Source organism: Thermobia domestica, chromosome 16 (genome assembly GCF_964235325.1).
Source record: "Thermobia domestica chromosome 16, izTheDome1.hap1.1, whole genome shotgun sequence".
NCBI lineage: Eukaryota > Metazoa > Arthropoda > Insecta > Zygentoma > Lepismatidae > Thermobia > Thermobia domestica.
Window position 1 is genome coordinate 187,148,025 of NC_137469.1, and position 20,856 is coordinate 187,168,880.

General features: G+C 34.6%; 1 protein-coding gene across 4 annotated transcripts in view; it reads left to right on the top strand.

Moving 5' to 3' along the window:
• The window catches only part of LOC145673567 (uncharacterized), a 37,884-nt gene extending 17,237 nt beyond the window's left edge, over positions 1 to 20,647 (top strand). For all 4 annotated transcript variants that reach the window (XM_081743403.1, XM_081743401.1, XM_081743402.1 and 1 more), the window contains exon 3: positions 17,239 to 20,647. In XM_081743403.1, the coding sequence (XP_081599529.1) occupies positions 17,239 to 17,536 (298 nt within the window). In that variant the 3' untranslated portion in view covers positions 17,537 to 20,647. The remainder of the gene's footprint in view (positions 1 to 17,238) is intronic.
• The last annotated feature ends 209 nt before the right edge of the window (positions 20,648 to 20,856 follow it).

Below are 20,856 nucleotides of genomic sequence, written 5' to 3' on the forward strand. Positions count from 1 at the left end.
ATCTTTTAAGTGGTAGGTCGGTGGATTTGTCAGGAATACTTCAGCTATTTGAGATTTCAGTCGTCCAATTACGAGTAAATCCTCTTTGAAATTGCTTGTTCGCCTTACTTATTCTAACATAATTATTCACTCTAAATTTTGGTTTTCCTTTAAAGGAAGCAAATTTTTTACAATACACGGTTGATAATAAAACCTGTTCGTTTTTTGGTTACATCTGCAGGTCTCATTTTGATAGTGCTATGTTTAGTATGATTATATTGTTTTAGTAATTCTGGTAATATATCGAGCCATTTATAATTACCTTGTAAAGTAAAGCGTTTCCACATTAAATTACGCAATGTTTTGTTAAATCTTTCGACAATACTAGCTTTTATTTCAGTATATGTAGAATAATGCTTAATATTATATTTTTTCATTAATTGAGTAAAGTATGTGTTGTAGAATTCTTTCCCTCTATCCGTCTGAAGATAATTAGGACTTATCTGATTTTGCTTTAAAATCGACTCAAAACCTTTGGCAACATGTTCACCAGTTTTTTGTTTCACAGGCACCGCCCATGCTTTCTTACTAAATGTATCTATGACAGTTAATAAATATTTGTAATTTTTATTAATTTTTGCTAGTCCTTTTAATTTCCCACTATTCATTTCTACCAGATCTGCCTGCCATAATTTGTGAATACCTTTGGTAATAACAGGAATTCTAGCATAGTGTTTTCTAGCAGATTTATGTAATTCATTTACAATATTTTTTCTTTCATCCTGATAAGACATCATTTCTATGTATTTCTCCTAAAATATTATTTACATATTTTACATTGATTATCACTATGCTGTTTCGATTGAAAAACTTACTTTCTTAAAAAAAATATTTTACATTTTACACTTATCACAATATTTCAATGGTAACTGATAATGTCTCCATGGCAATGTATGAATGTTACAATTAAGAATACATCGCTTGTCACCATGAGGATCTAAAGCAATTTTATTAACAGATACTGTAAAAATTTCATGTTCTTTAGATTGAAACTGTGCTTGTTTTTTTCTAATAGTTCGATTATTGTTTAAGCAATCCTTAAAATCTTCGATAGAAATCATACGTGTTACATTTTTTCTTATACCCTTAATTTTTTTTTATTTCTTTATCAGATTTAGTGCGAATTGCATATACTTTAGCACGTAACCCAACATATTCTATAATGGGGAGTCCCCCTACTTCATCTTTCATTTTACCTAAAATTTGCTTATTTTTTGTGCTATATAAAACATGATTTTCCGGATAATTTGAGGTGTCAAAATAATCAGACATTTCTTTCATATCATTATATAAATTTTCTGTAAATATCTGGTAAATGAAACTGTCTGTATCTGTGTACATAATTTTGATGTTATTACCATATTTTGCTTTCATTACATTGTAATGAAAGTTATACATTGCAAGTTTGGATAATTCTAAAATTGCAACACCAATATAAATAGGTTTGTTTAACTTAATTTTGGCACGCTCCATGTTAAACATTACCAAATCCTCGTTATAAATAACTCTAGATTTTAAACGAGGTGATGCTAAAAGTTTTTGAGCTTTCAGTCGATCGGATACCAATTGAATGTCAACCCTATTTCTTACATTTTCCATTGTTTTACCGTAGGGTGAGTTATTCATAAGTTTATAAAAATCTTTACCAAAGGATGTAGTGGCTTGTGCTCGTAATTTTGTGTTATGTTCAATATATGATTTTAACCATTGAGCCTGTTTAAACCATAAAATTTTATGAATTTTTGTAAGTTTAAGACCTTGTAAAATGTAAAATTGTAAAAGTCGGTAGTGAACCACATAATGTGATTTATTATCTAGGGTTAACATTAACTTTTTATTTTTCTTTTCGGGCGCCATCGGAAAATCACTATGTATCTCATGTAAATGTTTTGGATATATCAAACCTACTTCAAGAAAACATCCTTCTTCCTTATCTATACACCAACTTAAGATATCTCCTACAGTATATTGTTCAGGATATGTATCCCAATGAAATCCACCATATGGTAAATAATCCGCCATTGCAAATCCATACAAATTATTTACGTCAAAATACGCAATCCAAGAATCATTTTCAATACTATTTGCATATCTTTGGCAACACTGTGTGATTCCCCCACGAATATTCAAATCTAGAAACATATACATATCTATGTCTGAAAGCAATTCAAGTTCAATATTAGTAAATTTTAACATAGCATTCCATGCTAATCCATGTGTTGTAAACATGTGTGCTGGATCGATCTGATACGTTAGCATACACTCATCTCGAAAATTATTGAAAATATCAGCAGTAAGTAATACATCTCTTAATAAATAGTGGTCATGATAATCACCCAGTGTTTTGCAATCAAATCTATACCATACTGCGAGAGCGTACGCATAATCTTCATTACTTATCACCCCATTTAAAGTATTATGAAATGCTTCCTTCGGGGGTAATTCCTCTTCTTCAAATTTATTAAGTGATGTAATATATTCGTAAGGAAATACCCCCTTACGAGTGATTAAATCAATTTTATCAACCCCAAAGAAAGATGTAGTAAATTTCATTTGATCTGCTACCAATTTTGATGACAGAGCCTCCAGACTATACGGCAGAAATCGATACATGTCTAAGAAGCGAAGCTCTACAGTTTGATTGCCAAAAGTGAAATATTTTGAAAATGATATATATCGTTCTTCAGTTTGTGGTATTACATTGATCTTTCCAGGCATACACCCTAATTTTTTTTACAAACAAATGACTGTCGTATCCTGATAAATTGTGAAAGAATATAGGCACGAAATTATGTTGTCGTTTTACTTGTAAGTTACAATTATTACATAAAGGACTAATATATTTACCTGTCAGGTGGCTGTGGTGTTTAACTTTGTAATTTTCATATGTAAATTTCTTACAACATAGAGGACATTCAGTGGTTTTCTTATACATTTCCTCTTCTTCAAATGTCAATACATCCATTTCTTTTTTGTCGTGAATTCGTTGAATAATATTATATAATTCATTTTCTATGCGAAACAAAAATTCATCAGATGCAGATCGATCATCGTCTTTTTTTCGTCTATAAAGTACAGGTTTCGTTGGTGTATTATCACTCCAGCACACTTTGTACGCAAAACTGCATGGCTCATGATGCTGAATAGGACGGCTATACGATATATCAGGATTATTATCAGAACCGCTAATTGGTTTCAAAATGCTTTCAAAATCTGCTATAATTATTGCATCCAATTTTAAAGTGCTCACAAGTTTATTAAATTTAAGTATTTCACCAAAATTAGGCATTTCGATTCGTGATACTTTATGCTTTGTACATAGCTCCAAATGATTATCTAATTTAATTTGTGTATTGAAGAATTGAAAACATCGTTGACAGATATATGGTTTACAGTTCTTTCTCGTTAATTGACTATGAACTAAACGTGAAAAATCTCGAATTAAACAATAATGTTTTCGACCATTTTCGTGAGTCAAGTATAACAGATCAACATGTAAATCACATTGTTCGCTAACATCACTTACACGTAATGGATAAATATTATTGTCACATCCATATACGTTTACCGAAATAGTCTTTTGAGTATGCTCATAATATTGTTTCTCGAACTTATCAATATCTTTTAATGCAATAGGAAACTCAATACCTTCAAATATATCTGAGTTCATTTTGATATTGAACATAGCAAGACACACGATCAGGATGATTTTGTCGTGAAATTGGATGTAACGCTGCCAATACACACCATACAAAACAATGATTATCATTATTTTTTATATTAAGTACGCATTTTTTAGCTTTAATCCAATCTGGCAAATCTATATAACTTGTTGCTCTCAATGAAATATATTTATCAACATCAATTTTTAATTTATGTTCCGGCTCAGAACATAGACTCCAGCCTGATTTCTGAATACATCTTTCCTCTTGAAAGTGACATAAGTCCTGGAATATTTCATCCAGTTTTTTGCTGATATCATCAACCGGTTGGATTACTTGATATCCGGATACAACAGGAAAACTTGTTATAACATCTGGTGATGAAGGTTGTATAAATCTTGTTGTTAAACTGCAATTGACTTTAACTAAATGATCAATACTCAAAGCTTCTTTTATAATTGATTCACATTGCGGCTTAATACGCTTTAAAGCGTTGGTGTGTCACATAAATAGTATTCAATATTTTCATCTGGTAAAATATAAGTTTTAAGGGTACGCTCGAATGCAGTCTTTACCCCCTGATTAGCTTTTTTTTGTCTTTTCACAATATTACTTGATGATGATAATGAATGAATACGTTTCATATGTCTGCCATAATGTTTCTTTCTAATCCAATTATTACACATACCACATTGTTGCTTTGAATCCATATTTTATCGTTAATGTTAACTCTTCCAACTATAGAATACCAAATAGTGTTTTTTCTAATAACGTATTATTCTTAACGCTGTAGATCACCAAGTAATGTTTGCTGTTTTTTTAATCTTAATTGGGGCTTCCAACTATAGAACGCCAAGTAGTGTTTTTTTCTAATAAGCTATTATTCTTAACGTTCACTGTTTTTTTTTTACAACGATATATTGAAAGCAATGTTTATAATGAATCAAATTTGGACTTCCAACTATAGAACGCCAAGTAGTGATTTTTCTAATAAGCTATTATTCTTAACGTTTACTGTTTATCGCATTTCTAATGAATCAAAGCCGATCTCTCTGTCCCTTATTATTTTTGTAACTATACTATAATAAAATGTCTCTTTTTTCCTAATTAAAAAATTATTGTAAATTTTTGCAAAAGTCCTCTCGGAGAAACGCTATCTCTCATAACTGGGAGATGATTGCCTGGGGGCCAGGTTGCAACTATGGCACTGAAACCCCGTGCCATGGCACGGCATTGGAGCTCTTCATCTCACAAATGAGAGATAGAGTTTTTTTATTCAACAATCTATGGAGATGTAATCCTTTATAACCCGGCCAAAGTTATAAATTATTACGGCTCCGAACAGGATTCGAATCTACATTATCGACCGAATTTCTGTTCTTTAGATTGCTGCCTTTACCAATTGCGCCACAATTGGAAAGACAAAAAAATCTCTGAATAAAAAGATATTTAGCAGAATTATTAATCAATCATTCTTTTCTCCTATCTGCCGGCAATGCCATCTATTAGCAAAAACCATCAACCATTATTTTCTGTCTGTATTTTACTGCCATCTGTTGGGTTGATTTATAATTACCAACAGCGCTAGTCCCAACATGGAAAAATAAACCAACTGCTCATTGTCTGCTATGTTGAAAAAAAAATGCTCATAAAAGGGAATGAATCTTATGCTATGTTCGTTATGTTAAAATAGGGGTTGGAGTAGTTTTATGTATTCGCTATGCTAAGTTCGAATAGGGGTTGGAAACGAGTCCACCCCTAAAATGGAATCTTATGTATTCTTCGCTATGTTTCGTAGTTTTCTGTTATGGTAAAATAAGGGTTGAAAAAAGAGCCATACTCTTTTATTAGCTGTGCTATGTTCAAATAGGGGTGTAAACGAGTTCATCCCTAAAATGGAATGAATCTTATGATCTGTTATGTGATATGTTAAATAGGCCGTTGGAAAATAGGGTTGATAAAATAGAACGAGTCTTTGCTATTTCTGTTATGTTAAAATAGGGGTGGAAACGAGTTCACCCCCATTCACTATGTGTTCGTAGTCTCTGCTATGGTAAAATAGGGTTGGAAAATAAGCCATGCTCTTTTTATTAGCTGTGCTATGTATTATCTGTTCTGCTGTGTGTTCATAGTCTCCATGTATTCTCTGCTATGATAAAATGTTCAAATAGGGGTTGAAAAAGTAATCATAAAAGAGAATGAATACACCCTTGCTATGTTACGTATTCTTATGTATTATCTGTTTTGCTGTGTGTTCATAGTCTCAGTGTCTTTTCTGTTATGTTAAAATAAGAGTTGGAAAAGTGCTCATAAAAGAGAACGAGTTCGCCCCTAAAAAGGGAACGAGTTCACCCTGCTATGTTAAAATAAGGGTTGAAAAACGAGTTCACCCCCTAAAAAGTGCTCATAAAAGGGAATGAATACACCCTTGTGTGTTACGTAGTCTTATGTATCTGCTGTGTGTTCATAGTCTCAGTGTAATTTCTGCTATGTTAAAATAAGGGTTGAAAAATATGCTCATAAAAGGGAACGAGTTCACCCCCTAAAATGTGCTCGTAAAAGGGAACGAATGCACCCCCTAAAATGTGGTCATAAAAGGGAATAAATTCACCCCTAAAATGGAGGTCGTAAAAGACCGTGGGTTGACGGTTCACGACGCTCGATTTCTCGTATCCCCCATATGTCCCCCGGCGCAGTGTGTCAGGCGGCACTGGGAAACTCGTTGTCTGCTTCAGGCGGGACTGAGAAAGTGGGTAGAGGGTCAGTGGCGCAGAACGCCCCTTTTTCTACTACTATTATACAAAAAGAATATCAGTTCTGCATAGCTCAAAATCATAAGATGTATATGTGGATTATGGGGAAATATTTTTGGTTTCAAAGGTTAAAAAACAACAATACTGAGATTTATGCGTAGCGAAAAAATAAAACAGGTTACTTTTGATAGAAGCTGGGAGGGCATTTTTCTTCATTAGGCTATCTCTCTTTTCGTTTATTTTTATCCCTATGCGAAATATTATTTTCTTAGTTGACTTCTCTCTATTATTACTATTATAGGTAGTGGTATTCACATCGATGTTTATGATGCTAATCTTGGCCTGTTTTCGAGGATGTTGAAATTGCTTTCCAGATATTCACATGTTTCATATATAGAAAAAACCTATCTCAATGTTAGCAAAACACGTTTGAACATCTATTGCATATACGATCCAATTTTTGTAAACGATTTGAGAATATAAAATCAACTGAATAATTGTTATTTCTGGTTTGTAGATCAGATTCTCAAACTTATTTTGTGGTTTCTTTATGATACACATACGTGCAAAAATGCGATGATTCTGGATGCTATGCACACTTTGTGTTTGAAAGCAATAGCAAAAAAAAAAAAAAAAAAAAAGTGCCAATTCTACTCGTACTTATGTTATCTTTGATTCCTTGTCTAATGTCAGACGTTTTGCTATTTCTCTCTTATTAATATTATTTTATTACTACAGCGAATGCAGCATTTCACATTTGTATTGGTAGATACATTCTGTGACGTAGATATTGGTCAAATTTAGGGTAGAACTGCGCGTATTAATCAGATATACCTTCGATTAATTATACTACTCGTAGCTGTAATGATCCCGCCTCTAATTACATAAACCTGGTCACATATCTTATGACATTACTTTTTTTCTGTAGAATGGGGGACTAAAATCATCAAGGAACTGATTAATGTTTCTGTGTGATCAATAAAACAAATGTTGTTTTCTTTCGTTTATCCGCTCAACGCTGGATACTTGATTCTTTATATTTATTATGTGAGAACTTGTGTGCTGACTGGCGTTTAGTATATACTTTACTAAAGCATTAGGCAACTTGTGTTGTATGATTGAATTGATTACTTTTGCTTATGCAACAGTGATATTTCAAACGGTATGTCCTACTGTTTTCGAGGGTTATGGACCATACTGGAACTTGCGCAATAAGCGTGTAAAATTGTAAAATTTTTGGTGAAACCTCTACTCGTCTTACGGAATACGTCACGAGCGCACTACGCTTGTACGATTGTACAGATACTCTTGTCAGCAGTGTTACGAACTCATACATTACACCAGGATTTATTGGGGGGGAAGGGTGAAATAGTACTCGGAAAACACTGCTAACACACTCTGTACATGGTGGATTGTCTGCATCGAGGAAAATTTCATTAATTCTGGAGCGTTATACAATTTTGTATGCATACTACCCCTTGAAATCATCAGTAGTTCAAATAATTCAAAAATAATATAAAATAGCTAATATAATATCGAAATGTGACCTTAGGTATTGCTAACTTCTTTCCAAAGCTATGCTCCACCAGGATTTGACTCAGGGTTTGTGGGTATTTGGAGTTCATGTTAATCCTTTTCTTTTAAATAGGGAATTTACATCCTTAAACAAAGTTATAACAAGTTTAAAACGTGTTGTACAAAACGAAAGTGTCTTTTACATATTCTAAATACAATTATTTGTGTTGATATATACAGGGTATTAGTGAAGTATAAGAACAAACTGTACGAAGTGATTTCTCACATCAAAATAAGAGAAAACTTTATATGCATCTATTACGAAAAGTGAATAATTTCAGAGCTAGGGCTGTCCAAAATCGCGAGAAAGCTAAATTGCAACAGAGCCCATTTAGAATTTTAGAAACTGTAGCTCGTGGTCCTTTTCTGCGCAAAGGAAGTCACGCGTGCAAACGCAACCCAAAAATGCATATTACATCAAGTTTCAATTCGTGAGCAGGATATTATGTGCAGGGCATAATTCTCAAATATGTTCTCAATAGATTTTTCAGATATACTTTGACTTCTAGGAGGATTCAAGTTGGCTGGAGGGAAGCTCTAACAACAATCGACATCCAGTGCTTTGGAGGAAAATCGGAAGTGTTAGGGACCTTCAACTTCATATCTTTTGTGTTCGGAATAACATGGTATGCGAAGTATTTCTTCACGGCATATTTCAATTTTCTTCACTTATATGCGTGAAAGAAAACATCGCAGCATCTTTTTCCGCAGCACGATCTACCGAGCTTATGACGATCTTTAACACTTCCGACATTCCGTCAAAGCATTCAGTGTTTGCTGCTGTCAAGGCTTATCGTTTGCCTACTTTGGATCAATCATAAAATCAGAACGTATCTCAAAACTCGGTTTATAGCATGTCTGGGAATTACACCCTGCAGGGTATACTCTGAACACCCATTGAGAAAAATGTAATATGCATTTTTGGATTGTGATAAGTAACAACACTCTGATAACTTTCACGCTGATAAGTAACAACACTCTATGGTTTCTCGAAATGAAAATATGGTCTTTTGAAATTTTGCATTTTCGAAAATTTTTGACAGCCCTAGCTCTGAAACTATGCACTTTTGCACACAGGTCCATATGACTTTGACTTATTTTGATGTGAGAAATCATGTTTTATATTTTGTCGGTATGGTTCATTAATATACTACATATATTCACACATACACATTATATATATATATATATATATATATATATATATATGTGTGTGTGTGTGTGTGTGTGTGTGTATTTTTGTGTAATACATTTTGTATTGAAAAGAGCATAATTATATACGCGCTCTCATTTTTCACTTAATATTGCGATCATACATTTTAGTCTTAATACAACTGATTTCTCTTTTATTTTTGTTTGCCAAAAAGGAGAAAATCGCATGGAAAAAGCAATGTGACGTGAAAGCATATCCATGTGGCAATTTGATATAAGGCAGTGTATTAAAACTAATCTTATATTTTTGCCACCCTATTTTAGAACAAAACACAGTCTGGAAAGAGGCTGAATTAATGATTTTCCTATTTAAGACGAGACTGCTTCAATATTGTCAACAGAATTCTAAGGTAAAGAAAACAAAGCTCTTTTGAAAAGTTATACTCTTTTTTTTAAAGAAATTATTCTTTTACTGGAAGATTGTCCTGGTATTCAGTGATTTTGAATATGTCGCTAGTATGGGATGGAGACGGAGATTCATCTCAATGCACGAAGAATAAGGGATACGCAACTATTGCACGGTGGGTTGCATATATATATATATATATATATATATATATATATATATATATATCAGATCCTCAGGTTGGGTAGTGGAAAGGTCTAATAGATGAAGGAATGCAAGGTGAGATTACGTTGTACATCATAATACGTACAAATACTGTAAAGAATGAGCGCGTTGACGCTGAACACAATACCAGTTGTGAGCCATCATAGCATGGGACATAGCGTATGTAATACCAGCTTTATTAGGCATGAAAAGTTGCGAAACGCGAGGTTTAAACCCAGTAAAGTCTGTATGTTCATTTGAGTGCTTCACAGGTACTATCTCTAACAATCCAAGCAAGGCGACGTTGAACTACATGTGAAAACTTGGGGTGAATATTGGCAGATGGAGTGGTATTTGATTGTTGTGCACCTGGTGTGTGTATGTCCGTATTTGTGCGTATGCGACAAATTGGGATGAGATGCAAGTGGATGCGAAACGTTCGTAAGAAGGTCTATGTGAATCCCCTGAATGTAGAGGATATGTCGATGATATGATATTAGGCAACACAATGTGTCCGGACACCATAAATGCTAACGAATATGCGGTTCAAGAACTACATTTTTACTTCTTAAAAGTCACAAGACTAATGGACACATGTATGTTGACATTGGAGACAACGTATTACGGAGCTATAGAGATCACACACCCTAGTCCAAGATAACACTGTGAACGTCGAATATAAGCGCAAGGCAGTATCGTTTTCGAAACGTGGAAAGAATAGAAATATGTTTTCGAAAGCTGTAAAAGAACAGTGTCAAATGCAGAACAGATTTATATAGATGGGAGAAACATAGAAGGTAGATCCAGCATGAAAAATTAACCGTGGTTGACTGAACTGTGGATGAGAAATTTACGACATCAAAACAGCGGCAACTAATTGTATATAACACAGATTTGCATTTTTGGGAGTTTGAAGCAAACCAAACAACAGCTATTGCTAAGTTCAAAGCTTCAAAGAAATAGTTATGGCGCTTTAAAATATATCACCAAAGTTTCAAACAGAGTTATAAAATATGTAACACATAGTATGGAAATGTTATCCAGTGTCATGCCAACATTTCCGTCCAAAATCTATGTTCGCTCATTACTGATCATGGCGAGGACAACGTAATAACCGCAATCAGTGCAAATTTACTTTGAATTTCACTCTGGACACTGTCTGATTTTGCGTAAAGGGGGCGCGGTGGTTCAGTGGCAGAGCGTTCACCTCCGGTGCTTGAGGTCGCTGGTCCGATACCAGCTCGCACCGTGTGGACTTTGTGTGGACAAAATGCACGCTTGTGGGTTTTCTGGGTGTTCTTCCGTTTCCTCCCACTTTGCTGATTCCACCATTTCATTGATTTCTCATCACCGTCTCCTTTAGCCTAACAGGCACATTCGTGGGACGTAAAACAAATATTTCATTTCATTTTTTGTCTGATTTTGCGACGCGAGAAGCATATCACAGCAACAATGCAAACTCTACCTGGTATCATACATAGCTACACAATGAGCTTTAGGGTACATTTTGTTCTGGGCGACGGATTTAACAGAATATTCCGCCCACATGTCTTACACAATTGTACATCATCATCTGTGAAAACGACAAAACAGATCAGTAAGGCGTGGTTATAATCGGTGATCCTTCCATAAGTCAATAAGGAAACGGTACTTTTAGTAGACTTTTGGACAGGTTAAGATCTAGCCGACTTGGCAACAATACTGCCTCTGGACAGCAGTGCAACATTATGAAGTTAACTACACAACTTTTTATTACAACCTCTGGACGTGTATGCCTTAAGAATTGGGAAGAATTTCGTACTCAAACTATCTGATGCGGTACGCCTTCAGCAACTGAACACCAATTTGCACAGCAGAGACAATATCGTGACACTTAAATGCCTTGTTGATATATTGTCATTTCCATGTTACGTACGTCTTTTTCAATACTTGTAGTTCCGTTCTTTATATCTTTCAACACGACCAGATTACTTTCCAAATTCAGCGGAGTTACGTTTTCTTCAGTTGACGTCATCGGCCTGTGAAACAGAGTGCGACAACATATCCATCATCAGGTATTCGTAATGCTAAAACTATTCGATTGAACGATTTCTTTCTGAAACAGTACTTTTGTGCTACCTATTATTAGTGAGCGTCTTGTTTCCAGGTTTTATGCGTGCTTACGTACATATGTGCGCTGATTTTAGTACTGGTGTTATGTTGATTCTCATCTGATGTACAGCTGTTACTGTTTCTGATTATCTTACATATGTGGACCACCTGGTATTACTTTCTAGTGCGCAATGCATTTTCCTTTTGTGTTACTGCTGCTTACACACATTTTCGTTTCCAACATGTATCTAATCGTCTTTCCCTTTAAGCGACATATATAATCCCTGTGCAGTACTCTCACTTTGGATGTCTATTAGGGTGGGCCAAAAAAATTTTTTTTCATATATTCAGGAATGAGTAGTTATCAAAAGTTGTGTATTGGCACGAAATGAAGCCATGTCAAATATGTTGATTTTAAAACAATATTTAACCGGGCCCCAGTGGCACTAAAGTTCCTAATTTTTGGTTGAAATAAAATGATTTTAGGTAATAAGAACATTTTTCCAGACAATACTATTAATACATAAAATATGAAATACATGGTTTTAATATACATAAGTAGCTATTGAGACCTTAACTAACTTTCATAACTACCATATTAACCACGAAAAACCTTCGTGTTGAGCCCAGCTCAGAACTCTCAAAGTTTAAGAGAATATAACTTTTTCGCATCTGGATGCAAAATGCACAACACTGGCTTTCCGAAGGCGGCGCTTACATTGCTGAATTCAAATAAACTAGAAACGATATGGCTGCGAGCATCTCTTGCTGTATTGTCTTGCCTTCGAATTAAGGATATGATTTTGAATTACAACTCAAAATGCAATACGATCATTAACCCCATTAAGAAATAAGATACCTCCATTAGGAGCCAAATTAAAGAAATTTAAGAAAGGTGCTCAGAAGTTATTTGATATTTTCTCTTGCAAATGCTGCGATAGAGTAACCTGTAAGTGTGATAAATCAAATTAAATACCGCCGTTGGAGCTCATATTAGATCAGAGAAATCAGAGACAAATGACGAGTTGCAATGTAGATAAAGCAGAAACCCATAGGCTCAAAAGAAAGCATGACACAGATCGATTATGATGCTGCGGTACCAAATACAGGAGGGTTATAGTTGTTAGCCTCAATCCCGCACTTGGAACATACATTAAGTGCTTCCAGCCCGAATTCAGACGATGAAGAGTTCGCATGAAGCTATCGTTTAGAGAATAAAATCTAAAGTAAACCTAAATAAACAATAGCGAGCCCTAAACAAATGAGTACCGCCAACAGGTGTCTCGAATAAGTCGGCTGCTAAAATTGTATCTGCTGTTTTAGAAGATATTCATTTACTGAACAAAACTAACCAAGACTAGGTAGTAGATAAAACCAGAATCCATAAGAAACTAGCAAAAAAAAAAAAAAAGAAAAAAAAAGAAAAGAAAGCGTTTACAGTGTAAAGCTACTAATTTTAAGGGTCTATTTTGATGGCCGAAAATACCAAACTAAAGTTCTAATTGACAATTGCAGTAGGGAAAGCACTGAAGAATATGCGGATTATATCGATTTGACCGATTGATCAGAAGTAATAGGAACGAAACCTCCAATTTTGGCTAACGTATCAACAGAAGAACTAACCGAAATGATTGTGGAAAAGAGGAGGTTTCACAGTTTGTCACGTTCCCCTTCCACACACAGGCTTTGGAGAGGTGTGTAAAGGTAGTAACAGAATCTTCTTCAGAAGTATGCGGTAGTGTTGCACGAGACGGTTATATTCGCGCAAAACTGGAAGCACGAAAGTATCTACCAAGCTTCGAACATAAATCTCAATATTTTGTTCCAAGATTCAACTAAGGAGCTTTAAGTAAGAGGAAGGTGGGTTGGAGGAACTAGTTGTGTAGCCATCTCCACGTGGTGAGTTCTGGGCTGGTTTGGTGTTTGTTGGTCAATTTTTCAATCTTACCTTATGTATTTTTGTCTGTACTATTATATCTACTAAACACAATCAGACGAAGAGCTGCACATCAGATCAGAACATTGAAAATCCTGAGGTCAAGTTAAAGTATTTGGAATCTTAACCAATTTTCTATACATACTTAAAATAATGGTATATATTTAAAAAAAAATAATAATAACACTTTTCGGACCCGCAGGTCCTGGTGAGATATTTTTATCTGCCTCAGTTTTGGGGAAGAAACATAGCATTATACAACTTTTGCACGGTATTCAAACTTAATTTTCTGAAAACAAATATTTCAATAATATTTTCAGTATTTACAACTATCATTTTTTTAAAAAATAAACGTTCTTTAGAGCCCCCGGGGCCCGGTTAAATAACTTTTTTCTTGGCTCTGCTTCTGTGAAGAAACATAACATTATACAACTTTTGCATGGTACTGAAACTTAACTTTCTAAAAATATATTTTAATAATATTTTCATTGGTCGCTACGTTTTTTTTTTTTTCAAAATTACTGTTCGTTCGGGCTGCTGGGGCCCTGTTAAATATCTTTATCCGGCTCTATTTTGGTGAAGAAACATAACATAATATTATCCAACTTTTGCATGGTACTCAAACTTAACTTTCTAAAAAAAAAAACTATTTCAATATTTCACTGCTCGAAACTATTTTTTTTAAATTAATGTTCTTTGGGGCCCCCGGGGCCCGGTTAAATATCTTTTTATCCGGCTCTAGTTTGGTTAAGAAACATAACATAATATTATACAATTTTTGCACGGTACTCAAACTTAACTTTCTAAAAATATATTTTAATAATATTTTCATTGGTCGCTACTTCTTTTTTTCAAAATTAGCGTTCTTTCGGACCTCCTGGGCCCGGTTAAATATCTTTTAATTCGGCTCTATTGTGGAGAGGAAACATAATATAACAATTTACAACTTTTGCACGCTACTCAATCTTAATTTTCTAAAAAAAAAAAAAAAAACGGCCGTTTTCGGCCCACCCTAATGTCTATACGTTCGACGTTTGCATCCTTTCTGCGTGTTCTCCCATCTTCCTGCGTTGAGAGGAAAATCTGTCTCTTTCACATACTAAGGAGGTATACACCCAAAACGAAAACTTATTTTCTGTTCCTGTTTCTTGTTTTCTGAAGTTTCTTGCCACTCTTTTCGCTCATTTGCTTAGCAAGTTTTGACAATGTTGTACACGTGATTCGTCCATTTCATTATGTTTTGCTTTCTACGAATGGGTGCATTCTATCTCATTAACTTCCATCAACTATCGGTAGATTTTGTACATTTAATCTTCTCCAGTATTTCTTCTCGCTCTCGCTATATTCCACATTTCTCATTTTGACTCCATTTTTATGAACCAATTTGACCCTTTCAATGCGCTTGTTGTCCACTGTAAGATAGATGTCACATCTTTTTCAATGATCCCTATTTGTGTTCAATGTTATCAGAATCGGCGTGTTACATCAGGATATTCTGTCTTGCTAATAAGGAGTCCCACAAAGTTTTCCCCGTGAACATTATAGTTTTAAAACTCCGGAATCAAATATATAATATGAATGTTAAATAGGCAGGAGGAATGTGATATTCTTGGACATAGTTTTTTCCTAAGAGTTAAAATAGTCTCCGTAAGTAACGAAACATTGATGAATAGGTAAACGTTATATAGAAGGAAAATGATGGAAATCCTTTTTTTCCTGAAAAGATTTCTCGACTCGAGACCCGCAGTTTTAGAAGTTACCCGTGTTAAAAGATATCTAAACAGGTATAAATGTTGTGTTCAATGTGTATAGGTATTCAGCTCAATATTATTTCGCAACATTGCATAAAACCTAGTTTTCCTAATATTTGTTTTATTCTTTGAAATTGTCAACACTAAATTGACAGCATCAGATGACGTGCGTTGGATGTCTGTATTTCATGTGTTAATTTTGTATCGTACGTAAATTTTATTAATAAGAATACCACGCAAATTGCCAATTTATACAATAAAGCGTACATTATTCTCCACTGGTTTCCAGCAAAGATTTGCTGTTTCGAATTCACAACCCTTACATAATCCGCTCTTTACAAACCTTATTTTTGGTATACAATTTAAAACTATACTATTACTTATAGGCAGCGGTGTTATCCTATTTTTTAAAAACCGGTTATATATATATATATATATATATATATATATATATATATATAGAGAGAGAGAGAGAGAGAGAGAGAGAGGGAGAGAGAGAGAGAGAGAGAGAGAGAGAAGTCCCTGGTGGTAAGCGCTTAGCGTACGCACTTTTGGTGGGGAGACCTGGTTCGGTTCTTAGCGGGATCTCATTTGTTTCCTTTTCCACGTTGATCAGTAGATCGACGTGTCATATAGCCTCGCTCCTGAAAGGAACGTGAAACTGAAAATCACTCACAAACACACGACATATATATATATATATATATATATATATATATATAGATAGATAGATAGATAGATAGATAGATAGATAGATAGATAGATAGATAGATAGAACTAAGGTAGACCAAAAGCAAATTTTTTACTGGATACCACTAGTGAGAAGTAAAGACCTATACATGTTCCTAATACAAGAAAATGAGTGTAGCACTGCTTATACCTTGGAAACGAATTACTCAAGATAGATAATTGACATACAGTGTTGGAAAGACCGTCATCCAGCAACGGTTTGAAAATTGTTGATAATAGTATGCAGGCGTTTCAAATGTAAATAGCCCTCACGACTACACTCATGTGATTCCAGTTCTCATTATTGATATATAAGCATTTGAGATTCTTTCTAGAAACAAAGAGAGTAAAACTAAACTATTCATTGGTATAATTGATAAAATGTACTATGTTTGGGTGTAAGAAACTGTTTGCCAACGAGAAATATTTTACAAGTGATTTTTGCAAACCGGCTGAATAGCAACATTGGTCATGGGATCCTCATTCAAATAAAAGTAACGTAAAAGAAATGAACAGAGCCGTTTGAGGGACCGTTCTACCTGCAGCGTAAAGTTAATATTAACCGATGCAGCCCTTCCAAAAGCTAATGACTAGCTGGATGCCATATTTAGGTATTTGCAACTAATATTCCCATTTTGTCATATCGTTCTAAATACGGTATTTTCGAAAACCTCGGTGTATGCGAAAGTTTATTTTAAATGGTAAATTAATGTTTTAAATTTTCTCTTTCTAATAAGAGACACTCATGAGATGGCAATTTATGACGTATATTTTTAATCCTTGTCCTCTCCTTATGATACTCTTCAATGAAAGTAATGCGTTAAAAAAAATCCCAGTTAAAAAAATATTCAGAATATGGTAAAATGTTTTTCACACAGGTGAACTTCCTTCTTTTTTAAAATAATGTATAACGTTTCACTTTCATCTTTTTAATATATAGAGTGGAGCAGAATTATGGAAAAGGATTTATTGAAAAGTCATATTTGGGAAACCACAATTTAATACATACAAGTGATAATCGACACACGTGCCAGAAGTGTCGAAGAGGGTTCAACTGTAAGTCTAGTTTTGCAAGACACATGTATATACATACGAGTGTAAAAGCTCATGCCTATCAAGAGTGTGGAAAAGGATTTAATCGTAGGGCAGATTTGACAAGACACATGCCAATACATACAGGCGAAACACGTGACGCATGCCAGAAGTGTGGAATGGGATTTTATCGTAGGACAGAGTAGGCAGGACACATCTCGACACATACAGGCGAAAAACGTTACACGTGCCAGGAGTGTGCAAAGGGATTTAACTACAAGTCATGCTTGGCTAGACACGTGTCACTACATACAGGCGAAAAACGTCACAAATGCCATGAGTGTGGAAAGGGATATATTTGTAAGTCAGATTTAGCAATACACATGTCAATACATACAGGCGATAAACGTCACACGTGTCAGGTATGTAGTAAACGATTTAGTGCAGAGTGTAATTTGACAAAACACATGTTTGTTCATTCAGGATTGAAACCTCACGCTTGCCAAGTGTGTGGAAAGGGATTTCGTCAAAAGTCATACTTGGCAAAACACATGTTTATACATACGGGTGTAAAACCTCACGCATGCCAAGTATTTGGGAAGAGATTTAGTCAAACATCAAACTTGGCAACACACATGGTTATGCATACGGATGCGAGACCTCACGCGTGCCAAGAGTGTGGAAAAGGATTTTTCCATAGGTCATTATTGGCAACACATATGTTGATCCACACTGGTGAAAAACCTCAAATGTGCGAAGAGTGTGGAAAGCGATATAGAACTAGGTCAAATTTGACAAGACACATGTTAGCACATTCAGGTGAAAATTCTTTCACATGCCAGGTGTGCGGAAAAAGATTCAGTGGTAAGTTACGTTTGGCAAGACACATGTCGTTACATACTGGCGAAAAACGTCACACGTGTAATGTGTGTGGAAAGGGATTTATTTTTAGGTCAGGAGTAGCAATGCACGTGTCTACACATGCAGGCAATAAACGTCACTCGTGCCAAGAATGTGGAAAAGGATTTAATCGAAAGTCACACATGGTTATTCATGCGGGTGTAAACTTAGCAGCGCGTGCCAAAGATACGGAAAGTGATTTGGTTAAAGTTCAAACTTAACATACGTCTTAATACATACTGTTAAAAAATCTCTAATTTGCCAAGAGTATGCAGATCTATTTAGAAAAATACTTAGATTTGCCAAGACAAATATGACGCTATAAAGAGAAAACTCTCTCACTTGCGAGAACGTGCAAATGGATTCATCGATAAGTCATGTTTGGCATACGGATGTGGTACCTCACGTGCGCCAAGAGTGTGGAGGGATTCAGTCGAATATAAAGCTTGAAAACACACATGTTAATACATACAGTTCAAAAATCTCAGATGTGCCAAGAGTGTAGCAAAAAATTCGATCATGATATATTTGGCATGACACATGTCAATACATGCAGGCAAAATTTTCAAACGTGCATAGTGTTGAAGCAGATTAGTAATAGGTCAAGTTTGTCAAAACAGGTTAATATGTACAGCTGAAAAACTCAGAAGTGCCAGGAATGTTGAATCAGATTTACACGAACGGCACGTTTGGCAATACTTCGTACTAAATACTGGTGAAAACTTCTCATGTTACAATGTGTAGAAAGTGATTTCATTATAATTTAGTTTTGGAATCACATTAATACATACAGATGAAAACGACAAAAGTAATGAAAGAAGTGTAGTTTAAGGTCTAGTTCAGCAGCGCGCATATCGGTATATACTATTGAGAACCTCCAACATTCTTAAGGTGTTGAGAGAAATATAGTTAAAATCAAAGATGAAACACATCTTAAGAAGTTGGTAAAAATATAATATACGGCACTGATGTCAAGAGGAATTCATATGAAGTTCGTATTTAGCAAAACGCATATTGATATGAAGAAGGTAAAGCCTTACGAGTGTAGAGTTTCTTGCGCCTAAGATGGGAGCGAAAATTTAGCCAACTTCATGTATTACAAATCAAAAGCTTACACACGCACTTCAGAAATTCGTAGCCAAAAGAGTGTTGGTATAATATTTGGTACAAAATCAAGTTTAGCGAGACATATGTTTTCAATTAGTTTAGTACTTACTTCCTGAGGCGATATTTGTAAGGGTGTAATTATTTTCTGATATACATTATGAGAGAGTTCTAAATGTTATTACTATGCTCATTATCCACATGAGGCAAATCGATGGCAACTTTGTGCCGCGGTGGCTCAGTCGTAGATCGTTCACCTCTGGCGCTTGGGGTCTCGGGTTCAAACCCTGCTCCCGCCAAGTGGACTTTGTGGTGGGCAAACACCGTGTGCGTGGGTTTTCTCGTGGTTCTCCCGTTTCCTCCCACTTTCTTCATTCCACAATTTCATTCATTACTCATCATCACCGTCTCTTTTAGCCTAACTGGCATAACTGTGGGACGTAAAACTCAAAAATTTAATTTCATTTTCTTTTTTGATGGCAATTTTATCGGGGGCTGCTCTAGTTGATGCAAAACACTTTTCCCAATCCAATAGACTATGACCAATCCGATACATAATAGTACATATTCCGGACGTATATTAGGTAGGCACGATACTGATATTTTCCGTTCCATTTATCCAGCCATGTATACACACACACACATCCATACATACATATATATATATATATATATATATATATATATATATATATATATAATTGTGTGTTTTTTTTCTTTTCATAAAAACGCACTGGATACGCTACTAAAGTTAGTGTACATATAAGCTTGCCATCAATGTACAGTGTTATTCTGTTTTTAGAATAAGAAGACATTTACAACATAAGCTATTATGTGTTCTCTTTTGAAAATAGAAAAGAAAAATGCTTTTTTACCGACAAACTACGCTAGCATTCTATTACATTGTACTTTTATTATGTTACCTTACAATCTTCCAGAATATTTATTGTTAACAGGAAATAAGCCTATCGCACAATAATAAATGTTTTATCAAAAAAATAAAAATGTGTCAGGTTAATAAAAATTATTGCAAAAGCAGCAATTTGAAAACCATATTGTATGGATTTTGTTTAATTTTCGTTTTCGAAAAGAACTTCCTACAAGAAAGCCAATGGTAAGTACTAGATGGTAATATTCAATACTGGAAGATACAAAAGTAAGTATTCAACTCCGTCCGAGAAAACTAAGTGCAATCTGATAAAAGTTAGTTAAAGGCAAAGCGTGAGAAAATCTTGGCCTTAGGTTCTGCAATCTATTTACAAAATTATGACTGAATTGGAAGTAACTTTTAAAAATGATAGTGTACAGTGTTAAGTATTAAAGTTTGAATGAGTACTAGTCTCCAAGATTGCATTCGGCTTGAGATAATTCTTACATATAAAATTCAGTTCGATTTTTCATAACACAATTAATATATTCGTGAATTGTTCGTCGCATTAAACATAATTTTTTTTCATATCGTATTATATTTTACGCATATCTTGAAAAATCTGAGCATATTTTACTAATAGAATGAGATACT